Source organism: Rhipicephalus microplus, chromosome 1, assembly GCF_043290135.1.
Source record: "Rhipicephalus microplus isolate Deutch F79 chromosome 1, USDA_Rmic, whole genome shotgun sequence".
In the NCBI taxonomy this organism is placed as follows: Eukaryota; Metazoa; Arthropoda; class Arachnida; order Ixodida; family Ixodidae; genus Rhipicephalus; species Rhipicephalus microplus.
Window position 1 is genome coordinate 294,575,562 of NC_134700.1, and position 15,144 is coordinate 294,590,705.

The 15,144-nt window shown below is 50.8% G+C and overlaps 1 protein-coding gene across 1 annotated transcript in view; it reads left to right on the forward strand.

Moving 5' to 3' along the window:
• LOC119159433 (uncharacterized) overlaps positions 1–8,749 on the forward strand; it is a 29,419-nt gene extending 20,670 nt beyond the window's left edge. The window contains exon 2 of the mRNA XM_037412189.2: positions 8,087–8,749. Within this exon, the coding sequence (XP_037268086.2) occupies positions 8,087–8,382 (296 nt within the window). The 3' untranslated portion in view covers positions 8,383–8,749. The remainder of the gene's footprint in view (positions 1–8,086) is intronic.
• Positions 8,750–15,144: the final 6,395 nt, after the last annotated feature.

Here is a 15,144-nt window from a genome sequence, read left to right on the forward strand (position 1 = left end):
GGAGAGGCTGGCGGTCGGCGCGCTTATCGGAGAAGCCGAATAAAGTGCGCGTCACGCTCTGCGGACACCTCTGGTAAGAGGAGGGGGCGTATGCTGTGGAGTACGTGCCCCCCAAGGTTGAGGTCGGAGGGACCCGTTCATTGGCGTTTGATTTAGTTGCAGTCGCGAGCTCGCTCATCCCCGGGGCATGGCTTGGTTTACCTGCCGGTGGCAGGCTCTGTGTGGCCATTTCCGCATGGGACTACAGCGTGGGGGAGGCTTCTGCGAGTTTGACTCGTTTGCAATAGCAATAGTGCCGGGGGCCCCGAAACGGCTTGCTTTGCACTGAACTCATTCTCTTTTGCGTGGCTGCTGCGCAGCTTCTGTATGTTTGACCACCCATGAAATAAGCATAAAAGAAAAAGCTGGGGGCTGATTGGTTCATGTCCAGACGCAAGAGATCGAACTCCCTCCCCTCCAAAAATAATAATAATAAAGGTGTGCGGGAGCGAGGAAGACAAGGTCACTCGCACACCGTCCGGCAAGGGTGTGCAAGTGAGTGTGACTTGACGTCCTTGTCTTGATATATCGATGGTTCTTGAAGGTCCTCTGATAGCGTGTTTTCATATTGTCAGAAAGCGTCACTTGGAAATTTCTTGAAACACATTCACATCCCCTCTCAAGAAACACACGGCGCTCACTGCCAACTGTTCGTGCGTGACTGACCGTCTTATACACGTACAGGGCGATGCGCAAAAAGCAGTGGTCAACAAAGGTGCGCATATGCAAATATTCAACAAGCGATGTGAGCCACCTCCTAACACGATAACAAATTTTAAAGTCTGGCGTGTATTTTCTTACAATATGACGAGTTGCCCAGCAAGTTTTAATGAACGTGTTCTCACTACGTGTGGGAAGCATTGCACCGGCGTAGCTGAGTAGAGCCAGAGGCACGCTTACCTAGAGCGTGGTTGACGTGCGAGTGGTCTGGCGCCACCAAATGTCGAGCCGTCGTGCTACATGCGACAATATTCCGTTTTTTTTTTTTTTTTTTCCCACTTGCTCCCGCCATCCAAAACCCGTCTTCCCGAGTCGAAGTATGAGTGCACTAGCTCGCTGGATTCCGTGCCGACCGGTTGTGCCCTCGCGATCTCCGACGTCAGCTTAGCTCAGGCCGACTGGGCTGGCCCTTACGTCATCTCCTGACGCCGATCTCCGACGACAGCGTAGCTCTGACATACTGGACTTGCCCTACGCCATCTCCTGACGCCGACAAGAGCGCTCGCAAGTGGTGCCCCGTCCTCGGACTCCTGTGACCGTGTTTCCATCTTTCTTCTCTCTCCTATCCCTCATATGTCCTCGCTCGCCGTCCGAGCGCATATATATATAACTTTTTAATCCCTCCTGACCCCCATCCCCTGTGAGCTACTGTTTAGGTGTCACACCCTGATGCAGACAGTTACGGGGCTCACATTTCGTTTATTTTCCCTCTTATAACCACTCCCCCCGGAGCCCGCGCAAAGTAGTTGCTTCCGGCTCGTTCTGGCGATGCGGGCTTCCGCTACGTCTTGGCCCCGCGGTGCTTCACTACCGCACGTGGAACTCGAGCATCTTCCCGAATGGGCTACGCGCGTTCTTTTCTCCAAAACCTGCGAGGTGGCCGCCCCTCTCTCGTCCCGGGCATGTGAATGGGGCACCGTGTTTCTCAGGCTCGCCGGCGCGCCCCGTTTCCTCGACCCGTGTTTTCTCTCGGCGCATTGTGAGTCGTTGTGAATGAATGGCTGCGCCCCGGGCGGGAACGGCGGAAGCCTCCGTTCCCCCGCCGCTTTCTTCTGCATCCCTGTGTGTCTTATCGAGCCCCCCAGATAACCAAGATTTAGATGCGTCTTTGGTTTTTTCTTCCGCGCCCGTTTTTATCCCGGCGTAACCCTGCGCCTTGCCACCGTGGCCTTGCCGACTGTCGCTGGCCGAAAATGGCGCGTTTGTCGGTTCGGTCGCGCCGTGAATGGGCAGCGATTTAAAAGGCCGCGAAAGAGAGGGGGTGCGCGCACCGTCGGCGACACGGCACCTGGACCGGAGGTGTGCCTAACGTGGGGACTTTTTTAGTTCTTTCAGTCTAGGTGCACTCCCTCGGTGGTGGTGGTGCGTGGCACTACTGCTGTTTCTTCTTTGCCGGCGGCGGAAGTCTGGTAGTTGTGCTGCTCCCGAGATTCGTGACAGGAGCAGCTGGTGTGTGTGAAGCAGGCGAGGGGTGCGCCACACCTGTGGAACACCTTTTTTTTTTTTTTTTTCGCGGCCGGCAGCGGGAAAGGCTCCCATCTGTCGGTTCATCGTCGCTCCGCATTTTTGCTCAGCCGAACTCTCCTCTAGCTCTTCTCTGCCTCTCCAGATTCTTTCCAGCGGTCTACAAGCGCTTCGTTCATTTTTAACGCCATTCAATGCGTATGTTGATGCGGGACGGGGTTTCATGGGATCGAGGTTGCCCAGGAGGGAGGTTTTGAAGCCATGTTGTTGGATGCGGTAAGTCGCTGCTTAACCCTTTGGTGCAACTTAGTATCCGGCGTGACACAGCGGCCTTGCACTGTTCGCTCCCGTTGCGTGCGTGATGCGTCCGGGCTCGTGATGAGTCTTTCCGTTTTATCGCGCGGCTGCAGTCGCTCCCGATTGAGCGTTCGCCGGCCACTCGATTTGCGGCCGATCCTTCGGGCGCGACACGAACGCCGCCGCCTTCGCGTCGCCGGGGTCGTCGCTTTTTTCCTCCTCAATGCGCGCCAGGACCGGGGAGTTGAAGATAGCGGCGCTTGTTGCATGACGGGTGGGCGTCGACGACGCGCCTGGTGGGCGTCTCTCCAAGGAGAGCCGCCGGGTCACTCTGCTTGGCGGTCGGCCCCGGCGGTTCCGGTCAAGTCGACGACCTCAACGTGTCGAGGGGAACGGGTTGCTTGCCGGGCGCGCGCGTGCCCTTCATCTGTTCACCAATGCTGCAGCGGTTCGGTGGTCCCGGTCGGGGAAACAGCACTCAATCGCGATCCTACTCTGTAAAGACTGAGGTTCGCTTGCGTGCGCGCTAGGTGCCGAGTATAAGCGGGGATCGCGCTAAACGTTTTAGAACACTAGGGCGTCGTTTGTTCTGACAACTTTACAACCGTGCTCTATCGGTGCCACGTCGAAGCGAGCCGTTTGATGACAGCCTCGGGATGTTCGGCTTCTTCGTCCACTCGATGGTCGCGGCTGCCCACGGCGCGTTGTCCCGATGAATCATCGTGCGCGGCGGGTGAAGTCGTCTCTGCCCAGTTGGGACGGCGACCGGAATGGCGGGTGAGGAGGCCCCTGCCTCGGGGGTCTCCGTGGCAGCTGTCTGCACCATCTGCCTGGCGCCGGTGTCGCACCTGTCCCTCCCCTCGAGCCCCTTCCCCCCTCCGGCCGTTTAAATAGGTGCGCGCCGCCACCTGGCACCATGTGGGTCGACGGACGCGCGTCAGCTGCCGCCCGGGGCCACCGCCCCCCTCGTGCCGCCGCACGTGCTTCGCGCGCGCATCCTGTTGTCGCCGACCTGTTGCGGTGTGCCTCCTCCAAGGTTGTCCCCGATTGTCCGATCTGCTTGGGGACCTTTTGTCCACCGAGCGGAGCGACATCTCATTCAATCTCCGCAAGGCGCATTCCTCGATCCGCTGGCACTTGAACCATTTTCTTCATAAGGTCGTTGCTTTATGCATTTGCTGCTGTGAGACCAAGCTCAAGATCACAGTCAGTTGGAACGCGGTGTAATCTGAAGTGGACTGTGTCGTTTCTCGCTGTTTCGTGCTCGCAAGGTGTTCACTGCATACCTGCGGCGCATCGCAGCCGCTCACTCTAGGTCGTTGCTTAGGCAGCAACACACAAGCGTGCTCACATCTAGGGATGCAACTATAGAACATTTCTCCCCCCCCTCAGCAGGACATCCAAGCGAAATCCCTTTCGGCTGGCTGCAGGAAGTACGCTTCCACGCGCTGCTATCTTTTTTTCGACGCAAAGATCTCAAATGTTTCGAAGCTTTCATTATCGCCGTTACCCAAGTGCCGCCTCTGCGCTCGTTCTTACACTTGATCGAGAGCTGACAAAACTGACTGCAACACTTCGCGTGTAATTGTCGTGCTGGTATATTATAGATGCGTCTAGTAGCCTTTCCTGTTTGTTAACTACTATAGTCCGTGCTTGCGATAAGTGCTCGAACGTGAAAGCGAATTTCTTACGGTGCTTCATCTTGAGTTGCCAAACAGAAGCTTTGCGACGGTATTTCATACCAGTACCAAAGGGGCACTTTTTATCGCCATTAGGGCAGATACAGATCGGATTACTTGATCGTCATCAACGATTGTCGCTTTAAAACGGTCTCACGTTATCCTGATCGAGTTTGGCGCAGACGTCGGTCAATTCGCGGTTGTCTTGATACCGCAACAAAAAGGTTAATTAGGGCGAGTTGGTGGACCGCACAACCAGCCTTGATACCGATGCGGCGCGATTGGAAGCGACCGTGTAGCAGCAACATTTCACCCGGATCTCTCCTCTAATCCGCACGGGCCGGAACGCGATGAAAATTGTCCGTGTGACACCGGTATTACTCTTTCTTTCCCCCGGCGGTGACCCAATCAGATCAAACAGAAGAAAAAAAACATGCGCCTTCAGGGGCCGTATTGTCAGCGGATCACTTTTGGTATCGCGTTCACACTTCGGTCTAAAGCCTGTACGTTTGCAGCTCCAGTGGCATAGCGACTGCCCCGCTGAGGCAACTGGCGATCTGTTTCCAGCTTTGCGTCGTTCTCTCGTTGCGCTCCGAGAAGAGCTGCCGCCGCGTTTCCTTAGCGCGGGGGACCGACCCCATTGGCGCGCAATCTGCGCTCTGATTGCGCTTTGAAAGGCGCTTTTGTGTTGACCGCGTTGCTGCTGTTTGTTGTTCCCCTTCATTTTTCCAGCCGCGTGATGCTCCTCCCCGGTTCGGTCCCCGAGGGAAAGAATCGGCTGATGTTATCAAACGAGGTGGGTGGGGCACGGTCGGGTTTTAGGGCTTGTCCGGACTTGTCTTTTTGTTTTTACTTTAGCGCGCTATTTGGCTGTCGTCGTTTTCGGGGCATCCCGGCAAACGCGTGCGGTGGGTGGCTTTCGTCCCGACATCCTTCTTGCGTCAGCAAATTTTTTTCGCCGGGTCACCCCCTCGGCTTTGGCCCCTCGCGCTGTCTCCGAAAGAGCGGTGCCCATGGGTTTCGAAACTTGTTTTGCGTCGCCTTCGCTAAACGGCTTCAAAAATAAACGTGTCCGCCGCCACCTTCGCGCCACGCCCCCCTTCTCTCCTTGGCGGGCAACGCGCAGAGCGAAGTGCCTTTGTTGCGCCCTGCCTGGGCGTGCCGGTGCCAAAGGCCCCTGCAGCACCGCTACCTTTGCGAGTCGAAGGTCGCTCCCGTGCGCGCCAACGGGGTGCGGGGGTCGTCCTCCTGCCTGTCCGCTAGGCCTGCCTTGGTGGTGCGCTTGAGAAATCGCCGCGCGTCGGAGAAGCCCGCGTGCAGTTGTGGCACTTCTCCTGGTGGTTCTAAATGAAGAAGGCACCTAATTTCTGCCTCCTATAAGGTAGACAAGGCGTTGTGCCTGCCTCCGCATGAGTGTGGTTGTGGCACTTCTCCACCGCCGATGCGTGTCAATGTAGCGCCTCGTCGTAGGGAGTGTGGCGGCCCCTGGTGACGAACGAGGCAGGCTTTGTGGAGGGCTTTCGCCTCTCTCGGGCGGTTTTTTTTTTTTTTTTTTTCCTCGGAAACGCCGATCTTGGCGGCTTTTCCGGTTTTCGGAGGACAAAGAGCCGTCTCTCACCTCTCTGGCGTGGCTCTGTTTTTTTTTTTTTTTTTTCCCTACCTTAAAGCCCGCGCCCATTCAAGATCTTGCTCTGTCTCTTGTTGTTTGGGCCTGTTTCCGGCGCGCGCTTTCGTACGTTGCTCGGGTGTCCGGCGCCGCATTTTTCCGCGTGTGTTTTGATATGCTGAATGCGGTGACTTGGGGACACGTTCTCACGGGAAACGCGCAACTCTTCAATCGTGCGTTCATTTTTTTTTTTTTTTTGTAAGAAGTGTAGCAGATTTCCCTTAACATTGCTCTACTACTCGTGGTACTGCCAGCAGGAAAGTTAATTCAACTCACGCAATCGGAACACAGGGGTCATATTTGCCGTACTGTAGTGACGTCACTGAAGTCGCCCTCACTGTCGCCGCCTGCGACACTTTTGGGGCAGCTTTATTTAGCACCGGAACGCGTGTAGCGATGATTACTAAGATGAATGCAACAAGGATTATGGAAATTGGTGCCCTGAAAGTGAAGTTATGAGTCCTCAAAGTTCAAAGCTCGAGTAGACGACCACGAGAAACGTTCTCTTTCGCATTTCACTCGCCTGCTGACGTCAAATACCGCTTCCAATCACAGCGTGCGTCTCGTAAAGACATTCCGGAAATGTCACCTCATGGTGGCCTTCGCACAATACCTCGCTACCGCTCTTTTTGACGGCGTCGTTAGCATGGTTGCTACGAAGCACGTGCGTCGAGAAACAGACGCTTCCCCGGTCACACATTTCTCTATGGTCACACTGTGTAAGATACACACATTCGCTTAGGGCGGAGTCACTTCTCGGCTTGCATGCAAAAGCGCTTTCTACGGCAGCGCCGGCGCCCACCACCTGTCGCATTTCTGGCTCGCTAAAAACGCGGCTAGCGTTTCCACTTTTAGTTGCTGGCGTACCGTAGCTTCGTTCGCAAGATAAGTGTTGTGTTCGTTGTTCTGAAAATAAATCGTTTATTGAATGAGCTAGGGCGCACGCCTTCGGACTTGTCAATAAAGTTTTTCCAAACCAAACCAATGAATGATTTCTTTCTGAGAAACTATAAAAAAAAAAGGTTCTTGCTGCTTTCAGCACTCATTCGTATGGCCTAGTCACCACCATATGAATATTGCACGCTATTTCTCGCGTCAAGCTAATCAAAAGCGAACGGTGTTTGTCGTGACGTCATTTCCCATAACAAAAAATAGCCGATGTGTGTCGCCGTGGTCTGACATAAAGGAAAGGTAGTTTGTCCCGTGAATTGAAATTATAACAGCGTCGATTTTGGCGTTGCCATGTGCGCACGGATATCGGCGCGTTCCGCAGCATCAGAAGAACCTACGAAAAAGGCACGCTCAACTAGTGTCGCAGGGCCCCTTTAAGTTTGCGACTTTCAGTTCGTGTTATTAGTACACTAATTGCAGGTTCTTTCGTTATTCCTGCTCAGATGCCAATAACGTTCCGGCGGCGCACCTATCACGTTGAAGCGCGTTCACCTCCACATCATAATGTGGGGCTGAGAGTGTGGCAGTTTGGACTGTTTGGTATGACACGACGATAGTTATAGCGCGATAACAGAACGACGACAAAGAGAATGTCCTTGTCTCTTTGTCGTCGTTCTGTTCTCGCGCTATGACTACCGTGATGTCTTGGCGTCACAAAGGCGCCGGTGACAGGCCGACGGTGGAGCGTGGTGTAATCCCATCGGCCCGCGCGCGCTGGCAGACGACGCGGTGACGTCTCATCTTGGCAGGCGTAATTTACAGCTGGCGCTGCCGCAGAATACGGCTGGACAGGACAAAACAAACGTGCATGAGCTTACATCGTCCGTTCGTGCTCGCGCAAGGCTACTTTTGCTGCCAGGATTCCACTGGACACCGAACGTGATGCGAAAATTACCGTATCCCTCGTCTAGTTGGTGCAGCACAACCGCCTGGAGAACAGACGCGCACCCACTGGACATCGTAACGTCTCGCAAGTGTTTCTCATTGTATGGTTTTGCGTCGTTTGTTCTCTTATTCCCAGTACAAACAAGACGCTGTGAATTGTCGTCTGCTGAATGGCGCCACTCGCAGACGGCGCTGCTGTCGTGCATTCGAGTCTTGTGGTTCACATGTTCGTCTGGCCCGTAGCGGGGGATAAAGCTGGGGCGGTATTTGACGTAACTTCACTTCCACCGTCACGGTGCCAGTGCACTTCAGCCGAAGATTGCCATTACGTGAACTCTCAACGGGTTTGGTCCACCCTAACCGCCGTTTTCTGTCTTCTACGCAGGCGAGCGTCCGTTCCCGTGCACCTGGTCAGAATGCGGCAAGCGGTTCGCGCGCTCCGACGAGTTGGCGCGTCACTTCCGGACGCACACGGGCGAGAAGAAGTTCGCCTGCCCGCTGTGCGGCAAGCGCTTCATGCGCTCCGACCACCTCACCAAGCACGCCCGCCGGCACCCGGATTTCCGGCCGAGCATGCTGACGTCAAACCGCCGCGGAGGCGGCAACGGCTGCCGCAAGGCGAACGCCACCGCCGACTCCCTGGGGGACAGTTCCGACCACTCTCTGCCGTCCTCTCCTTAGAAGAGCCATAATTGCCCCCCAGGGGACAAATATTCAGTGCAACCATACATGCGTGCTTTTTGCTGGTCACCCAGGCCCAGGAGGAGGAGGAAGGAAAAAAGAAACATTAGCACCGAATGTGTGTGCATGCAGGACATTTCGAACTGGCGCTTTGCTGTGTGGTTATAGTTAGTCGACTGCGGTTTTTGTTGCTTCTATTTGTTCCTCAGCTGCTGTCGTTTCTCCTGTGTGCTTTTAGTCATTTCTACGGATACTGCAGTCTTTCCTTTGACGAAAGTGCAGCCGTCAGTGTGTTTCGTTGAATGGATGCTAGTTTGTTGCCTGCCATGTTTCACTTACTCAAAAACAATGGCAGTGAAGTTAGATGGGCACTCTAGTATGGCGGGCCCCACCTACTACAACTCCACGAAACTTGAAAAATATATTCGTTGAAAGGCTGAGTCAGTGTAGTATAGTGAATTTCAGTCAGATGCTTCTTTAAGTGGGACATAGATCAGAGGCTTGGGTCCTTTGATGTGGGTAGGCACTCTCTTCATTTCTTTTTTGTTTTTCTGCACTGTTTCCATCACCATGCACATGGTCACTATGTATATAGGAGGATGCCTGCGGGCCAGGCTAGGGCCAATAGCCAACATTTATTGCTGCTTATTCACATCTCAGGATCGGCTTTCCTCGATAGCAATGCAGGATCTAAAGCATCTTCTAACGAGATCTGGCAACTAGCTCTCTCTCTTCACTCATGTCATGGCCTTAAACACAAGGTGTCCCTGGCCTGTATGCGTGCACAATCTTGTTTGGTGGCCAATGTCTGGAGCATTGTTAATCACTGTCTGCTGCACAATCTGGTGAATGTTTGGAATGTTGTGAAGAGTGCGGTGTGTGTGTGGGAACAGTGTTAATACTTTTTTTTTTTTCGGTGTTTGTGTGTCCCTGTCAGCTTACCTCCCAGAAGTATACTGCTTGGAACTGTGCTCACCGATCGGTGCTGCCTTTCCCCTGTTCATGTAAATGAGGCTTCTGTGTTCAACTCATCATGTGCACAATGGCAATCCGAGGTACACTGGGGTTTAGTCACCAAGTAGTGTCATTTTTAAATATCTTCGGGACTTTTATCAGCTTCTCATTTTGCTCTTGGAAGTTTCAAGATGTCTTGGGTCCTCTTGAATACCTCAGGACAAACTTCGAAGTGGCAGCCACTGATCTCTTGTATGTGGAGCATGGTGCTTTCATTTCCGTCTGCCCTGGGTTAGACATGCAGTGTGTTAAGCATTTGTTTGGAAAGCTGTTATTGGATTTAGTATGTGTGAATGCTTTGTTTGTGTTGCAAAAGCACTATGGCTGTGATTCATAATGCACCTTTGTTTTTTGTAGTGTGTGTAGTCGACTGCATTTTGTCTGCAATTTTAATGATATGGCTGGCCATATTGAGTTAGATTTAATAGCACTTTTTCTGTCAGAGATGTGTCTGTACTAAAAACGTTATATGGCTTAACCAATGTTGTGTGTGTGTTTTTCGGAGTGATGTATCATTTCACGTTCTTTCTTTCGCTGTCGGATCAGGCTATCTCGCACATCTCGTCGCATCACATGTGGTTTTTTTGGGGTTCCGCATCTAGACCCTTGTTCACAGATAAATGATTCCATTTCTACGGTTATTTTCTATCGCAACATCCACAGCACAAACCTTATGAGGGAGCCACAACAATGCATCATAACAGTTCCACAGACAACTCTGACATCATTTCCTATCATGTCAACTAATGGCTGTCGTTTGCTTCTGTTTCCTAAGAAGAAGGGGATATTACAAAGCGTCGGCTGTGTCTGAGCCTACGGGGTTGTCGTTCATGCTCAAGATCACTGGGTAAGGGCACCATAGTCAGCTGCTCATTTGTCGCATCTGAATTAATCCCTCCTTGCTCATGTCATATCATTCCGCTGATGTATACTCAATCTGAGCAAAGGCAGGTTAGTAGGCGCATGAATTTTTGTCTTTTTTTTTTTACGGATATGGCACCCTTTTCTCGTCTTTCTTCTTTTCTTCATGGAACTGGCCTCTTTGTTACTGCTTTTTTGCGTGCACCAGTTATGACTGCTTGCAGCATAAGTTGTGCAATGTACTGCACATGTTCCCAGGGCAGCTGAGCTATGCTCTTGTTCCTCCCTTGCGCATAGTGAGGACGTTGGTGTGGCTGCACTATTGCCATTCATTTTCTGCTGCGTATTCCTCTTTCCTCCTGCGCCCTCCATGTTTCGACTTTAGTGGGCACCACTGGTGCTGAATCGAGGTTGTCCTCTACACAGTGGGATATGCATATTAGGGGCCAGGCTGTACAGCTTGTGTAGTGGGCACTGCAGTATTTGTTTGCGGCACATTTTGCTCGGGAGTGATGTATTTGGGACTTGGGACGGGGTGTCCAGGCATGCCTGATGCTGTGTGGCCTATCTCTCACTTGCCATTTTGCAGTCGCTATCGCGAATGCTGAACCCCTTTGTGCATTTTGTGAGGGGGTGAGCGTGAAGGCTCCGGGTTGCCTGTGGAGTTTCCTTTGTATGGCAGGAATGTGGTCTTCAGTAAGAGTCAGAGTGTATTATACTGCTCGCTAGAATTGCTTCCTTTTTGTTCATTGTAATACATATGTCACATATTAGCGCCCAACACATTAGGTGGGCTTGCCACTCCTTACACCCTGTATGCTACTTGCTCTTTTACTTTCTCCCGATTGGCTAAATCTGTGCCTCTGCCTCCCTAGCAAGTCTGCGCAAAGCAGTGCAACTCAAGTGCTTGTGGAATGTGGAGGAAAGAATGGCATTGGCACACGGCTGTAATTGCTGAGGATGTGTGTGCGACTCGTGTCGTTGAATTTATTATGTGTGATATAGAGGTGACAGTTAATGATGGCTCGTAGTTTCTCAGATGTCTAGAAAAAAAAACAGATTGATGTCTTGAACTTCCAAATAATTTTTTAATTATGCCAGCTGCCACTTACATTTATGATTCAGTAAGAAATACAATAATTTTTCATGGCACGTGTTTTCTTTTAAGGAAAGTGACAAAAAAAATTGAATTAGGAAGGGCAGCTATTAATGTGTCAAACACAAAAAAATGTCAGATTCACTGTAAGAAAGTTTTTAATAGTAATGTACCCCTACTGATGTATTTCAATGCACCCTTGTGGTATGCAGCTGCCAAGTGCCGTGGTATGCTGCAAACTAGCTCACTGTTGGCTTCCATCTCAGTGAGTTTTAAAGCTCTCTGCTAGTGAGTGGCACTTAATGATGTATTCATCCGTATTTAAGCACAGTAGTTATATTAGTAGGTTTTTCTCGTAGGTTTTTCACATAACAGATGAATGCCTCGTCCATATATTTTTTATCGCTATTAACAACACCACTGTACAAAAACTTTGGCTTGCGACGAAGCCAGCAGGATTTGCTTTTGAATGCCTCTGTGGCGGTTCTGTGGGGCTAATACTCTTGCATAGACTATGCGTTCCTGTGTTTTTATTGTTGTGTTTGACAAAGCCAGCAGTGTGGCTTTGTGTTGTTGGGCAGTTTTTGTCTTTGAATTCATTTATTTTTTTTTTAAAGATACTAATATTTTTTAAAGGCACAGCGCTCCTCGTGCTTTTTTTTTTTTTTTCGAGAACATCACAGTCAGGCACAATTTATTGTCTTACGTACCATCTTGCAGCTTTTAACAGCTGTTTCCTCGTACTAGTTTTTATTCGCAGACCTGCTTTTCTTGTTGCATAGTGTATCAGTGCTGTAAATATTGTACTATAAGCATGTTGTTGTTTACATATTTACCTATGCCAAATATCCTCTGTGGATTTTCGGAACCTCCTTTTTTTTTAACCGCCAATCGGGCATGTTCTTCGCCTTTCAGGTGAAAGCTTGCCTTGGTGTTCTTTGTCCCCGGCCCCCGAGAGTGCAAATGAGAAGAAGTTGTAGGGACCTTTTGATGTCATTGGCAATTTAGTACTTACACAAACTGTATTTGTATATAGGAGTTTATTGGCCTCCATGGTGTACAGAATCTAAAACTTAACGTGAGAGCCCTTTGAGGTGCATTATTTATACACTGAAATAAAGATTGTTAGACAAAGTGCAACACTTCGGAAGTTGTCTTTTTTTGAAGCCTTCTATGACACCCGAGTAGTGTAGAGTTACTCAGCATTATAACCTATGAATGTCCAGATCGAGCAAGCTTCCTAGCTGAAAGTGAAGCCGGTCACTGACCTTGGACAAAACAAAGTGACATGTACAGATTCCCACCGTCTCATTTTTACATGGGTTTTGGCCATCCAGACAATGCTGCTTTCAACTACCACACCCCCTGTAGAATAATATATTCAAAAACCACTGAACGATTTTACAGGGGTGCATAAGCTGCGATAACTGTGCCAATTTGGCACAATTTCCAATAGCTGTGCCAAAATGCCCAGCCAGCTTCAAAAGTTTCGCAGGTGGGCTAACTTCGGTGAGTAATGCAAGCCACGTCGGCCACCTGCAGTTTGTGCATCAGTCAAAGCCCGCAGACCCTAACCAGCCCTACGTTACGAGATGCGAATGGCCAGATAAGGTAACAGCGCTTCGAACCCATCGGTCCGCGGACCGCAGCGGATACCTGTCGGCGGTACGACGGGACTTGCAAGGCAAAAGTGCGTTGCTGTAGCCACGAACGCTTCGCGGGACATGTAAATTTCCTAGCCTGAAAACGCTGCTAAGGCTTCTTAGGTAGCTGGAAGCGTATGCCGGGTTCCGGAATAAAGACTTCACCCACTATGAAGCCTCTAAAGGGCTGCACCTCTCCTCCTTTTCTTCAATAAATGTTTTCACTCACTCACTCGTTTTCCTCGCGCGAACAAGCTTGACGTGCTGCGAACGCTGGCGTTGCCAGCGACCACGCCGATTGCCCCAGCAGCGGCACTTGCATTTTTTTTCTGGCTTGAAATTGCGTCGTCGCAGGCCCCCGGCCTCGAGTTTACAAAGGCGAGCGGATAGACCCCCCTCCCACAATGCACTACGGTTCTGCCGATAAACATCCGGTACCGTCGCCGGGCCGATGGGTTCGCGCCGTTGATACGTAGGCGCCGCTTGCCGCTCATCACACTTCCACTGTACCGCCGCTTGGCGGGCAACATTGCGCGGGGCCGCCTGCATCGCTCAATCAGCTCAGCTTGTTTACTTCACGGTTGTGCCTAGTGTCTGCTGCCTGGCGAAGCATCAGTTCTGCCAGTTCGTAGGCATTTCTTGCCATTGCACCGTTCACTTCTGATTAAAGATTTTCGCCGTCCGACATTCACTAGTTGTGTTTGTGCAAGGTTGAAGTGGACTCGCGATGCTGAGTTACTGCGTGGCATATATATATATATATATATATATATATATATATATATATATGGCTGCGAAATAGGCCGCTGCAGTTAAAAGAAAGTACTGTAAACCTACGAGGTGAAGCGTGCAGTGGCGGTCGCTGCGTAAAAAGAAAATGGCGCCTGTCGCATTGAGTTAAAAGCGTCTACCTGCTGAATATACGTTTTTTAAGCACTTGATTAAGTGATCAGTGTAAATAAAAGACGCGAAAAGTTTCCTTCCAGCCGAAATAGTGTCCTTTTATATATTTAATTCATCAGCTGCGCCGTCCAAAGTATGTCTTTCTCAGTCGAGTGAGTTCTGGCGATGGCTTTAAGTGACGAATGCCATTTCGTACGTCCGTGTGGCACCGCGCGAATGGCATTAAATCTGAAGGCATTACGAGGTAAATGCCATTTTCTCTGCCCGTACGGTTTATAGTGGTGTTTGCACTGCATCTTCACGGAGGACCCTTCAAAGTTATCTGCCATGGGAATAAGACTATTATTATCGAAAGGCACGGCCGCCAAGAATTTAGAAGAGTGCACGCAAGTTGTGCAAGTACACTAAGTGCGTGGTACGTACCACGATGCAACGTACCTCAACGATCAACAAGACAACAAAATCCCTCGTCAAGTCAATTTATTCAAAAAATAACTTTGAACAAACGCTACATTGCATAAAAAAGGTGAAGGCAATATGACAACTAATTGTGTCCGGTTTTGATGATCATTTGTGGCTTTGCCCTTTGTAACGGGTGACCACATAAGTTGTGTTCCAGCCTAAGTATATAAAAAGAAAATAACAAAGAAAAAAAGATCGAAAGCACAATGTAGAGTTCACTTTTGGCACCACTTCCACCACTGTTGGAGCCTTGTCTTTGTGGTGGGAACTGCTTTGGATGGGTGAATTGATAATGTGTACAGTCATTACTTGAAATGAAGTTGTACTTGGCGTCACCACTAAACGTGGATGTTATGAGCGTTCATTTATTTTTTTTTTCGTGGCAGCGTCGCGCGGCGCAGCCGCGGAGCAAGAAAGACAGGAGGGGAAACTCCGGGCAACGCCGACTAAATTTCAAGGCCGAAAGGCTGCCGCAGTGACGTCCGAGGGTGGGGGCCCAGTTACGCCTCGAACGCGGCAGAAAGCCCGTGTTTCGTTCACGTTTTAGGAGAACCAACGCTCCCGCTCTCGCAGCTGCTGCGGCTTGATTGGGCCGAATAAAAGATGTGGAAAAAAAAGTCTTACTGAGCATGCTCAGTTGGGCAACTGAGCCCCCAACCTCTGACGTCACTGCGGCAGCCTTTCGGCCTTGAAATTTAGTCGGCGTTGCTCCGGGCCGGTGCCAGCGCGAGCGAGAGAGGTTCAGGAAAACAAAAGACGCAACTTCTGCTACGGTTCAGTGCC